Below are 13,218 nucleotides of genomic sequence, written 5' to 3'. Positions count from 1 at the left end.
GCTTGCGCCAAACAAATCCTTCCACCTTGTCTAGCACTCCGTACCCAAGCATTTGCCCTCACTACCTGAATCCCCACGCACTCCTCAACCCACCCTTCACACTATCCAATTTCAAACACTGATACGGGCTACTCTGTGGATCATAATACAATCCTTCCAATTTCCCACTCGTCCGATCCAGAGCAACGTAGTAGAACCCGCTTATGGTAAGACCGCAACCTGAGTCGTCAAAGGTAGCGTGTTCGGTATCATTGATAGGTGAAGGGTTGAAGAGAGGCTGGGGGGTAATTTCGACCTCGGCGCGGCCAGTTCGTTCATTGCGCACAATGCGGTAGGGAGAAGGCTGGATTTGAGATATGTGGGTAGTGGTAGCCCACGAGTTGGATGCTGAGCCATCCGAGAAGGAAGGTGTGGTTGTAGAAGGGGGTGGTACTACGGGATTCTGTGTGCTGCGGTTCAGACTTTTGACAAAACAACGTTCCTTCCAGCGCATCAGTATCCATTCCTGGCTCAGAACCTCGGCAAGCCATTTCTTGCTCGTCAATGCCCTGATGACGTCTTCGTCGCTCATCTTTTGGAAAGGCGGCAGCTTGCGCCAGTAGGTTGCGTCATTTGCGGCACTAGATTTGAACGATTCGGTAAGGAGGGTATGGTTGTTAAAGTCGAGTATTTCGCCTTCGAGGTATGTGGTGATGGAGGACGTGCGCGTGACGGGTGGCGCACTACCGTTGGTGGGGAGTATGGAGTGCGAATGCGGGTGCGAGGGCACGTTGTACGCCTCCATGGTTGCAGAGAGGGACATGGCCTCCCAATCGACGTCGTGTATTGTGACTTTGACAGGCCATTGATCTTGTTGGGGCTGTGTTTCGGATGAGTGTGAGCTGCGGCTCGTAGACGCTTCGGAGGGAGTCCATATCCACGGGCGGATAGGCGGGGGGAGCCCAGAGTGCCGCGATGTGACGGAGACACTAGGGGGCATAGTGGTTGCATGTTGGCAGCCAGACAGGACGGCGCCGGGGACCAGCCATGACGTCTCGGTCGGACGTGGTATTGTGAAGGTATCAGCAACAAAGTCGGCGTGCTGCAGGCAAAAATAGTCCTTTGTCAGGAAGCCGGCATCTCGGGCATATTCCAGACTCTCATCGGGGTTGCTTGAGTGGCGTATCCGTGACAGGTACTTGACCGTTTGCTCGAGCATGGGCGACGAGCGGCCGTCTGATAGTCGCTGCATGGACATGTGGCGGGCGGTGGCTTCGCGGTGTCGCTCGACTGAGTCGCTGTGCAGGCTGGCTCTGGCGGCAAGCATCTCCCTGAGGGTACGGTGCGAGGTATGGCGTGATGGAGCCTCTGTGGAAGCGGCTTCCCTGGTGCGGGCAGAGAAGCGTGGGTGTCTGCGCACGCCAGCCGACTGCAGAATGGCCGTGGAGCGGAGGGAGCTCTCGGTGGCGGTGGCCTCATTTGCAGGCGACCAGTCGTACAGGCTGTTCTGGCTGGGGACGCGGTCGCCATAGTTGTTGTCGCTCAACCGGCTGAGGCGACTCATCACTCGCCGCAGCCTGTCCCGCTGCTCCAGCTCGTCTCGTTGTCGCTCCAGCAGGCGCAGGCGCTCGCGGGACCGTTCGAGGCGCACCTGGTCGTGCTCGTGGGCGACGCGCAGATAGTGCAGGTGGGCGCGTTCCAGGGCGTCGGCGTCGTGGATGGGATTGGCGTTGTCGTGATGGTTGTCGCTGGTGTCGTCACCGTCGATGTCAGCGTCGTCGCCAGGCTGGGTACCCAGTGTTGCAGCAAGATTAAGGACGTCGTCGTTGACGGGGCTCTCGAGGTCGCGCAGGGCCGAGATGAAGGTGGGTTCGGGGTCCTATATAGTGGGTGTTCCGTCAGTCAGTCCGTCACCCACGCTCGTGTCGTGATGTGCAGTGTCGGTCACATCGGCCGTGTCGCGGACACACAGGCATGCTTACAGGCGAATTGGCGGGCGGCATTATGACGAAGCGGGCACGGCGGGCATTGCGCGACGGGGCTATGGAATGCAGACACGACGTTTCGACATCAAGAGAGGCGTGGCCCCGGCGGAACTCGTGTGTCCCAAGACGAGACCACGGCCGTCAGACACCAGGCTAGAGGCATGCTGGCTGCGACGGGTCGCAAAAGCAATCATCGCCTTGCTCTCGGCCTCATCGCGACCGCGGCACCACTCCCGCCCGATAACCTACCGTCTGGCACCACTCATCGGCCCAAATCCTCCATTGCGGCACAGCCATGATCCTGGGGCCGTTAACCCGAAGCCCTGGTCACGACATGATCGGCAATCCTCGCCTCTTGACTCTCTCTTTCAACTTCACTTGCTGCTCTAAGCACATGTCATGGGCAAAACTTTGTAGTATCTGAAGAATCTTTTTTTGTATTGGATTTCAAGGTTCGTTTTTTTGCAATTAGGTAAAGAAGGCGAAGTGAGAAGCTTGCTTCTGTCCAGCATCTGTTTCACACCTGCCCAGATCAACCAGGCAGCGTGCTTTCTCCAAAGACTGGCCTTGGAGTGTAGGAGATGAACCCCACAAGTCTCTGTACATCCAGGTTCCCGTGTCGGTCAAGATCAGCAAAAGTGCAAAGGGCACATCAGAAAGCGTTTGCTCCGCAAGCAGAGGACCACTTCCCTAGAGTCAGTGACGCCACAGACGTACTCCTGTCTCGGCCCCTGCCCAACTGCTTCCCCCTTTCCGACTCAGTTCCCCTTCAGCAAACAAAGACGAGCTATTACAGCGGCATCGCAGATGCATGTATAACTTTTGTCGTCGCCCCTCGGCATGTCCAGCTGACACTCAATGTCAGTCCAAGTAGGCAGGTTCGTGAACGTTGATCGCGTCAAATTCGTAAGAGTCATGGCATGCCACTGGCTCAACGAAGAGATGGCGCGCCCGTCCAGGAGGAAAACGACATTAAAAACAAGAAAACAAAAAAACAATGCGAGTGTGCCTGACCTCGTGAGCCGTGAGGCTGTGTTTACCGTCTTCCGTTAAAATGCCCGACATGCATACCTCCCAGAGATGCTGTATTCAGTAAAGAAAAGACCTGGTCCGGCCGTGTTGTGCAATGAAGAAACAAAAGAGAAATCGCTCGCTAAAAAAAAAGGAGAAAAGCACTCGACAAATCAAGAAAATCAGGTATCAAAAGAGAACATGTACGAGAAGAGAGGAGAAAATGACGCTCGCTAAAAATCGATGAAAAACGCCGTCCCATGCTGGTTTGGTAATGATGTCTGCTTGTTCAGCATCATGTCGTGAATATCGCTTTCGTCTCGTGTCGGGTGTCGCAAGGTTGGTGCGCTGGCAACCAGCGTATGAGGGGAACATCTGGGGGGGGACTGGCCAGGTCCGCGGTTCCCGTCATCGACAGAGATCAGATATATGTACCACAGCATAAGCGCCTTCCAACTTATGTGAAGGCTGCGTACTGTGGTGCAAATCCAGTATCCCATCCAAAACCACCGAATCCTCCGTGGACGGCGCTTGACCCGCATTGCTGGGCCAAGACGCTCGGCAGAGGAAGGGCTGGGATTGGTGCCGATGCCGGGGGCGGGCTGTAATACGAACTCGAAGTGTACGGGCTGGTGCTTGGCGCATATGGGCTGGTACTTTGTGCGTAGGGGCTCGTCGAGTTGTATGGCTGGCTGAAGGAAGGAGTTGGCGAAGGAAGCTGAATGGCCTCGAAGCCCATGGTTCCCATGGTGCTCCAGAACGAAGGTCCAGTTTCACCGCAGGTAGCAATGGTAGGGCTGGGGGTCGAAGGAACCACCCTCCAGGCATCGACTGGGGCAGAGTGCGACGGGTGCATCTGTTGTGTTGGCACCCACCAGTTGGCTGAGGCAGTCGAGCTTGGGAGGAGGGGTGCTGGTCGGACGACATCGACGATCCTGGGAGGAGGGGGAAGAAGGGGGAGGAACAATCCCATGATGGCGCTCTTGACGTCCTCACCTCGTCCCTCGAGTAGTTCTCCCGCGCCTTCTTCCTCCAGACCTTCCAGAGCCTTGACACCAGTGCGGAATACGTAGCGGTTTACGGCCTGGACAAATCCATCCTGAAGTTTCTTCAACTGCTGCTCCTTCTCAGCCCACTCCCAGGTGCTGGCGGAGACATCAACCGAGTAGATGTCCTTGTGGTACTCAATAAGCGCATCGATGGTCTCCTGTGTAAGCTTGAATGCAACCTCATGTTGTGAAACCATGTCGACGTGTACGACATAGGCCTCGATGTGGATGATTTGGTAGTTGAACAGGGCCTCGACGAGCGGGTTCGAGTCCTTGCGCAGTTCCGAGTCGGGAGCCTTTGGTACCATGATGGAGCAAAGCGACCAGATGGCATTTGGGCCGGATAGTGTCTCGGTCAGGCAGCGCGTGTGTTGTTGTACGCTGTTCAACGGCCGCTTGACCCGGTTGACTCTCTTCAAGGTTTGTGTTAACCATGGCTCGGCTTTTGAGGCCAAAACAACGTTGACGTTGGAACGGGGCGCAAAGGCCGCAGCCGAAGCGGGTAGTAACGAGATCGGCATAGTGGCCTTGGGTATGTGTGTTTCAGGGTGGTAGGTGCGAGACGGATTGCGATATTAGATGGGACGGATTCAAACGATTTAAAGGAAAGAAACAAAAGAGATTGTAAAGGTAAAAAAAAATGTCTCTGGGCGGATGTGGTGATTGCTGAGGCGCCTTTGATTGAGATGGAGAGACAGGGAAGGGCGGGCGAATGAGGAGGGGGGAAGGCGAGGTGGGAGGCGGAGGGTGAAGAAAGGCTAGTGGTGGTGGTGGGTGCCATCTCTTAAGAGCTTACAAGCGACGATCATGGGCCGCTCGGCGTGGCCACACACTCGGCAAGGATTTCATGCACACTGCCCCGTTTGCCTGCGCAGCGCATTTTAGCTTGTCTAAACGTGCATATGGCGAAAATATGCAGGCTGCAGGTTTAGTCGGATCTAAGCTGACCGACGGGCACGGCGAAAGCGTTGTGCACACGTGGATAGGCGTGAGCGAAGATTGCGACGGGCTGCTCATGGCGGGCACAATGTGCAAATGACGATTTGGACATGCATGGCCGGAGATGAGAAGCAACGAGGCGCTTGATCAGCCTCTCGAGTGGAAGTAGCAAAGTTAGTGTACGAGTATGGCCGAGAGCATTACTGGCTCGTTGACCATGGCAGCTGAAGCCATGTACATACGCAGCAAGCAGGCAGAGCCATGGCTCGACGAGACGCACAAGAGCACACGGGGGCCGGCCGGCCGTAACAGGCGGCCGTGAAGGACAGCAGCAGCACCTAGACGGGGTGGACTAGACGCCGTTGGCGGAGCTGGCGAAGGGGAAAAAAGTGAAGCCTGCGACTGAGCTTACTGTCGAGCATGTGGTGTTGCAACATGACACGGATTCCAGAAGCTTTCCCTGGGCGTCCAGATGGAGAGGGGACCGCAGCGGCTTTGATACCCTTTTCGGGGGGGCCGGGGGGTGCAAGGGATGGGTGAAGGCTTTCTGCGCTTGTCAAGGGGTGTGTTGCTGGCAGAGTCTTGCGAGTGGGTGTAGTCGAGGTAGTCTTGGGCAGTCTACAGGTTGACGTTGCTTGAGCCTAAAAATGGGCTGCAAACACTCGGTCCAATCAGCGGGTCGGACAGGGGGGAGGGCAGGGTTGGTCTACCGAGAAACCCGCGATCATGTGCACCGGCTCTTGCAGACACGGCCCAGAAGCTTAGCAGAGCAGAGAGTAGCATTGTCGAGTAGCTCCGGCGGCTGCTGAAGCAGGAAGAGGCTGCATGCCATCTTGGGCCGTGGGCAGCCATGGCACGACCCGAAGCACCTCATGACGCTGGCACTGACGATGCTTCTGCTGTCGGTGATGCTGCTGCTGGCAATGCGGTGATGCGGTGCGCCACTTCACTCATGTGGCCGGAGCACATGATGCGCTGTTGCGGCGGTGCAGGCAGGGCAGGCGGTGCAAGGCGGTGACGGTCGACTGCTGGCGGCACCGCCGACGCTCTCGCACATGTCCGAAGTACCCTACGTACTACTGTGTGGGATTTACAGTAGAGAGTACGGTGCACACGGGACGGTACCCTTCTCCACAGTATCTATTTTTTTGCTTGCAAAAAAAAAACTGGCAATGCTGGCTATAATTCGCCCTGTCCGAGCAGCCGGCCCATGTACTAGATAGATACTACCGTCCGCCCAAAAGAAAAGCTTCGCCTCTCTGCGGAGCAGAGCATGCAGGGCCCAGGAGATGGGTTTCGTCACTGAACGCCCGCAACGTCCTCGTCGGCGCGATTGGAGAGCGAGGACGATCAAGTGAAGCATGGTGAAGAGCATTACGCAAGTGCCCGGCATGTCCGATATGGACCAGTGATGGTCCTAGTCGTCGTCTCAGTCCCAGCGCGACGGTCTTATCGATAGCACCCAGCCTACCGTACATGTCCCATGTTTCAGACATGTCGACTGCGCCTCCCACGCAAACGAATATCCGGGGGGCAAAACCCACAGGGCGACCGGCGTTGCGGCCTACCCCACATAGACAATGGTGTTTTGCTGTAGCATGCGCATACAGTATGCCTCTCTCGGCGTAGAGTGCTCTCTAGTCGCAACGGCAATGTTCCGACCGTCTGACTCTCCATAGACACCCGACGCTCATGCTCACGCATTTTCAGCTCGACAGGGTTCTGTCAAGCTAGCCGCCCCACTGAGCCGACCACAACCGGCTTTCTCCTTCCGAGCCCCCACGACTCATCCACTGCCTGTCCCTCGTCCCTCATCCCTCACCCAGGCCCTGTCCTCGCGCCCACCTACGCACAACATGACGCTCACGATGCAGATTCCTCATGTCCTATGACTGTTCATGCAAACATTTCCTCCACCCGCCTGCGTTTTGCTACTTACACGCTGGCAGGGCACCGCCCGCACATCATCCATGGCTCCATCCATGCAGCTATCGTGACAGAGCCCGATGACTCACTCATGGCAAGCAAACCTGCACTTGCAACAAGAAAAAAATTTAGCCCGTCTTGTTTTGACCGCACTTGCGCGCCGCTGCCCTCCCATCTTGAGCGCTACCAAACTTCTCCTCCCCCCAAATCCTTTCCCGCGCTGCAACCTTGTATCTCTAGTCCAACACCCCCCCCAGCTTTCCCCTTGTCCATCCTCAAGTCGTGGTGGGCAGTAATGCAGGTGCACCGCAAGCCATTGTGACTGCTAACCCAACGGTCTCCCTCTAGACACGGGTTGCTATCACCACCGTATTGACGTTACGCCAGCTGCATCTGGCCACCCGCAATAGTTGCCCAAGCCCCTGTCTCCAACATTCCCTTTTAGCATGGTGCCATACTGTCTTACTTTCCTCAGCAGTAAGCGGGCTAGATCTACAACTTACACTTGGCTTGTCCCGCCTTGTTTAGGAAACATCGATACACCCTGAGCTCAACCTTGCCGACGAGGTATTAATGCACTCGCGTATAGTTGTCTCAAAACAGATGTCACTGAAAGAGAACGGAACATGGGCCACCCACACTACACTCTGTATAAGGGGTCTGCCCCGAGTTGGTGGCTGTCCATTACCCATCCCTTCCTGGATAGATTGCAGGCGGGGGACTTGGACACCAGCCGCTCCCCCATCATCCTTGACGGAGAGCTTGGACTACCGCATCTCTGGGATCCACCACACCAACTCCTCACCCGCACACCTTAGCATATCATCTTTGAGAACACCACGATCGGGGATATCGGATGGGCCCCTAGTGGCTGTCGGCACCCTGACCCCTCAAACTGTCCCTCGACTGTCACACTTGTCTACACACACACACATGTTTACTGATATACATATAAGGCTGATCGGTGGAGTCTTAGGCACTGGAAAAAAGGTCGCCTTTGCTCTTCATCGGTGGCTTCGCTCGTCACTTTATCCATGTTCCCTGCACTAGCGTACCTTCTTGAGCACATTGCATGCACGGCATAACTGTTGAACTCTGTCGGCGCTTCGCCAGACTCCTCACTGTTTCGACTAGTCTCCCACTCCACAGTCAGAGCATCTCGACCTCCACTATGGCGTCTAGACCATCTCCAGCCGCCGCTGACGTACCCCTAAAAGAGTTCTTTCTTGTGCTCAATAAGCAAACGTTAGCCATTTCTCATTCGGGAAGTTTTGCCGTATCGTACCATGGGACGCCAGAAACAAGTGGTTCTGTATACACTTGTCTCGCAGACTGAACTACTGGGAGAAATGCTAGCTAAGTCTTCAAAGCTATATCTCCAAGATATGGTTGTCTCCACCTCCTGATAGTATCGTCCATGCGGTTTATATTCCATCTTGGGATTTCAGCGCCGACATGGCATCCGCGAACGAGCGACGATCCCTGTGATGACTTTCTTGACATATCCCTTTACGAAAACGCTCATCATAAACCATATATTGCCCCCACGGAGATGCAGACCTTCGGCCTCACTTTGATTTCCTTTTTTAGCTTAAGATGCTACAGTAGCATTTGTTGTTTCACGCCGATCTCATGTTTCCCACTCATCCCCCACTAATGTTTTATCGTACGTACTCATTCCCGGTCTACCTAGGCCCAGAATCGTTTGCGGGGTTAAGGGTTTTGTGCATCAATACTGCTTTTTTTTTCACAAGCCCGTGCATGGCCTACAGAAATTCAAGTCCCAGGAGATGAGACAGTGTGTACTGCGAAACGCGGCTACGCCGAAATCCAGGCCCTGTGGAAATTCCTAAATTTTGTTCATGTAAACTTGGTATATCCATGGGGCCCAGTAGTGTAGATTACGGAGGTATTCTTTCCGATGGTGCACTTTTGGTCTTGGCTGACAGGGAAGATGTGGTATGCGTATTACTTGAAGTGCGAGAGAAAACTGGGTCACTATACGCGGACCTGGTGTCAATCCTCAGATCACTTCGGGCCGAACCACATGCAAGTATGTAATATAGGAGTGCTCAAACCTTCTCACCATGTCTATTGATGGCTCGTTGGATTGCTGCGAAATCACTACTTGCTGACTGCTATGTTTTTGTTAGAGTTCCATATGTCCATAGATAAAAAGACATTCGGTTCTTTTGTGCAGTGATGTATATCAAGTGTGATTGGTGCAGGGCATCTCAAGATGTAGTGTCAAGAAGAGTAACAAGCTGTCAAAAAATGCTTTGACCTGTAGGCTGTCACCCATATTGTAGCACCTGACGAAGGCTGTTATACCGAGGCATACCACAGTGCAGTTGGCAGCGTTGAAGGTAACTATATGAGTTTTCTGTGCAGATGACAGTTCGTTGTCTGGAATATCTTGCTGAGTTGATAAGAGACAACTGGTAAATGCTGAGTTGTCAGCCTCGTCATATCGGAACCGCCTCAAACTGGATTCAGGGATGCACGTGACACCAACCCTATCAGCTGTAAATGCTACTTCTTATCTTTCACGTAGGACATACGTCGATTGTTGCTATCTTAAAAGTGACGTCGTACATATAATATGACATGCGCCAATTTTCGAATCTATAAGTGTACATAGTCACGTGCAGCAATACGGAGCGTCGGGGCTCTTGAACCGCCTACTAGTCGGCTAAAAGAAGAGACCGGCAGTTGCGATTATGACATTACGATACAACTGCCGACATTTCCAAGGTCCACAATCTCTCCTTATCCTTCGCACAAGGTTTAGCTGTTGAGACAACCAACGTCGGCAGTTCTGGAATAGCACAGAGCGCGTGCAGCATGACCGTGCCGGTGTGAGCCAAATTCCGATAATGGTGAGAGAATATGTTAAGATTCTGACAATGCGCGGCGTTTTGTGTATGCGTTGCCCGCTAGATGCACCGCGGAAAGAGTGAGCGCGCTGAAATGACTAGATGTTCATGTAAAAAACAACGTAAATTAAAGTCCGGTTTTGTAGACGCATTTTAGTATTGATAAATGTTTACTACTACCCCGCGAAAACCCTGGGATTCTTCCTTCCCCGCGCTATCGATTCTTCTCAGCCGTTCCATTGTAGCCACCGATCCACTTCCGCCGTCTCACGTCAAACATGTCAACTGCCGACGCAAACCACTGCGCACAAGCACCTGAACGCGTAACTTAGACCAGACCGGTGGCATCCGAGTGCCTTGTATCAGGAAATGACGGCACAGATCCGATTGCAAGCTGCCGGTTGCATATTCAAGCATGTATACCGATAATCATATATAAAGGGCTCTGCCTATCTTGTTCCGGACATCGTGAATACCTGGACCCTGGATCGACAGCACCTATCACCGCTGACACTGGGTTACACAAGATGATTGTCAACGAGATCCTTCCGCTGCTCGTGCGATATTGGCCGCTCGTGCTGGCTACGACTACGCTTGCGTTTTTACTCAATAACAAGTACTGGAAAGGACTAAACAAATATCCTGGACCTCGACTTGCTGCATATACCAACTGGTGGAGGGTACTGGACGTATACACGCGGAACCACCACTGGAAAATTATTGCACTGCATCGCAAACATGGAGATATTGTACGGATAGGACCCAATGTATTGTCTTTTGCGGACCCCAAGGCGATCAAGGTCATATATGGGTTGAATAAGGGATTCACAAAGGTACGAATACAACAAAAGAGTTTACCGAGCGTTGCCTAATCGTTCTCAGTCTGAGTTCTATCCCGTTCAACGCGCAGTGGCCAAGGGCAAATCTCTACCATCTCTCTTTAGTACTACCGACGAAGACTTCCACGCAAAATACCGCCGATGCGTAAACAATGCTTTCGCCATGAGTTCGCTTGTCAGCTATGAGCCTCTCGTAAGCTCGACGCTTACATACTTCCTCGACAGGACGGAACAGCTGTTCGCCAATCCTGGTGCCACCTGCAACTTCAGTCAATGGCTCCAGTACTTTGCCTTTGACGTCATCGGTGAGTTGACATGGAGCAAGCGTCTTGGATTCGTCGAGGGCAACAAAGATGTGGACGGCATTATTGGCTTCTTGGGTCAATTTTTGGACTACGTCGCACCGGTAAGTTGCTCGTGTAGGGACCTCCATGTACATCGTTGTACTTACATTCCTTAGATTGGTCAAATGCCCATCCTAGATCGTTTTCTCTGGAGAAACCCAATCCTGCTCTTTGCTCAGCGCATCGGTCTGGACAAGCGCGTCCATCCAGTAACGCTTTTTGCCCTGAAGCGCTCCAGTGAGCGTGCCAACCAGGTAGAGAAAATCAAGCGCTTCGGTCTCTCAGACGATGAGAGGGCAAACCCCCACGGTATCGATCTCCTCTCTAAGTTCGCGCAAGCTAGTCATGACCACGAGTTCATGGACGACAACCGTATCCTCTCCACATGCACATCCATGATCTTTGCCGGCTCGGAAACTACCGCCCTTTCCCTCTCTTCCGTCTTCTACTTCCTCATCAAGAACCCCCATGCCTACGCCAAGCTGATGCGAGAACTCGACACCGCCGTTGCCGACGGCACCATTGAATCGCGCCCCGACAAGACCGTTTCGTGGTCTGAAACCCAGAAACTCCCTTATCTCGACGCCGTCATTCAAGAATCGTTCCGTCTCCACCCTGGCCCCGGTCTCCTCCTCGAGCGCATCGTTCCGCCACAGGGCATGCAAATTAACGGCGAATTCATCCCCGGCGGCACAATCGTCGGTTGCAACGCCTGGGTCGTGCATCGCCGACCCGAAGTCTTTGGTCTAGACGTTGAGGCTTTCCGTCCAGAGCGCTGGCTCGAGGCGACGCCCGAGAAGCTCAAGGAGATGAAGGGAACCATGTTGCAGTTTGGTGCTGGAGCCAGGACGTGCATTGGCAAGAACATTAGTCTCTTGGAGATTTACAAGCTTGTTCCAAGTTTCTTGAGGAGATTTGAGGTAAGTTCTCTTTCTTTCCGTGCCTTCTTTTTTTTCGCAGTTCGAGAACTATGCTAACATGAATTTTTTTCTACAGATTGAGCTTGCACGCCCGAATTCCGAGTGGAAAACTCACAACGCGTGGTTTGTCAATCAAAAGGGTTTCGATACGAGATTCAGGCCTCGACGGACCTCGCCGTAAAAGTGCTGGGAAACTGGCATGCTCCTTCCTTTTTTGAGATAGCTTTCATTTTGTGCAAGCGTTCAAGCGTGTAATGGGTTTTTAAATGGTTTCAAGTTTGATCAATCTTTATCAGTATGTTTGGTCCCGTTGTGAGGAGCTGGTTTGTTGAAGGACTCGCTTTGACATGCAAAAGTGGTGATGTGATTTGTGTCTAAAGTATAATATTTACCAGAGATATAGCATTAAATTTGTATCATGGCAGGAATATCCCAGTGGATAGTCCGCTGTCAAACTATCTTTACATGGTAGACCAAATAAGTGCTTGGTTCGGCGAGACATTATAGGTATATACGAGGATCATAGTAGTAATAAGGCTTGAATTGAGACGAACCCTCAAAGCTGGATCATTTTCCAAATACACGTAATCATGTACGTATGGTTTTCGCGCACTGTGTGGATAGTGAAGTCGATATAATTTTTAATAGGAGTGAATTGAGTAGGAGACTTCCGACGTCTATCAAGAAGAAAAGAAACATAACACAACATGCAGCTATTCTGCTCCCGCATGCTAGTACTATGCAGTACAATTACCTTTCGATTTCTTACATAGCATAAATGAATAACCACCGCGAAATGTCCAATCCATACACGCAACACTGGCACTGTGGTGGTGTTGCAGCAAGTCTCTTTAAACGCCAATTGAGAGGGTCCCCATTAACGTAAGAGATACTGTTGTATGCCAAGACTGACACGGCGTCATCACACGCGCGCTTAACTAGCAGACGGTAGCCCGCATCTAAGGGCTACAAGAGGTGAGATGTGTGAAGAGGCATGCAGGGAGGGCGCATCATCTCTTCTTCCCCAGAAGATGCTGACATCATAGCTCCACCACACCATCGACACGCATCGCGCTGTCGCCAACGCCATCGGTGATGCGGTTCCCTGCATCTCAGGATCATCATCGCAATGTAAACGCCATTGATGCAGAAATTTGCAATGGCCTAGGGAAAAAAAAGCACGGCCATGAACAGCAAACAGCGTAGAATGCCATCTCTTGGGACCCATAGTAACGTCACCTCTCCCACACGGGTATGCTGTTCTAAGGGTCTAAGCGCATTGTTTTGTGGAATATGGACATTACATCAGAGTTCCATCACGGTATACATAAAAGACAAGCTCACGTCTTG

At 52.8% G+C, this 13,218-nt stretch overlaps 4 protein-coding genes across 4 annotated transcripts; 1 reads left to right on the top strand and 3 right to left on the bottom strand.

Annotated features, from left to right (window-relative positions):
- Nucleotides 1-61: 61 nt before the first annotated feature.
- On the bottom strand, nucleotides 62-1,982 carry COCVIDRAFT_23257 (hypothetical protein; the record flags this gene model as incomplete). Its single annotated transcript, XM_014705114.1, has 2 exons — nucleotides 62-1,858; nucleotides 1,962-1,982. The coding sequence occupies 2 exons, from the start codon at nucleotides 1,980-1,982 to the stop codon at nucleotides 62-64; spliced, it is 1,818 nt and encodes a 605-aa protein (XP_014560600.1).
- Nucleotides 1,983-3,432: 1,450 nt separating this feature from the next.
- On the bottom strand, nucleotides 3,433-4,545 carry COCVIDRAFT_12677 (hypothetical protein; the record flags this gene model as incomplete). The annotated part of the gene is made up of 1 exon (XM_014705089.1): nucleotides 3,433-4,545. The coding sequence occupies one exon, from the start codon at nucleotides 4,543-4,545 to the stop codon at nucleotides 3,433-3,435; it is 1,113 nt and encodes a 370-aa protein (XP_014560575.1).
- Nucleotides 4,546-4,952: 407 nt separating this feature from the next.
- On the bottom strand, nucleotides 4,953-6,459 carry COCVIDRAFT_34337 (hypothetical protein; the record flags this gene model as incomplete). The annotated part of the gene is made up of 5 exons (XM_014705203.1): nucleotides 4,953-5,115; nucleotides 5,244-5,334; nucleotides 5,376-5,604; nucleotides 5,849-6,032; nucleotides 6,194-6,459. 5 exons carry the CDS (start codon nucleotides 6,457-6,459, stop codon nucleotides 4,953-4,955), a joined length of 933 nt encoding a protein of 310 aa, XP_014560689.1.
- Nucleotides 6,460-10,292: 3,833 nt separating this feature from the next.
- COCVIDRAFT_34336 (hypothetical protein) lies at nucleotides 10,293-12,049 on the top strand (the record flags this gene model as incomplete). The annotated part of the gene is made up of 4 exons (XM_014705202.1): nucleotides 10,293-10,598; nucleotides 10,648-11,010; nucleotides 11,065-11,868; nucleotides 11,945-12,049. 4 exons carry the CDS (start codon nucleotides 10,293-10,295, stop codon nucleotides 12,047-12,049), a joined length of 1,578 nt encoding a protein of 525 aa, XP_014560688.1.
- Between the last annotated feature and the right edge of the window lie 1,169 nt (nucleotides 12,050-13,218).

The sequence above is a fragment of the Bipolaris victoriae genome, assembly GCF_000527765.1.
Source record: "Bipolaris victoriae FI3 unplaced genomic scaffold scaffold_10, whole genome shotgun sequence".
Classification (NCBI taxonomy): Eukaryota; Fungi; Ascomycota; class Dothideomycetes; order Pleosporales; family Pleosporaceae; genus Bipolaris; species Bipolaris victoriae.
This window is presented reverse-complemented; position numbering and strand designations above follow the sequence as displayed.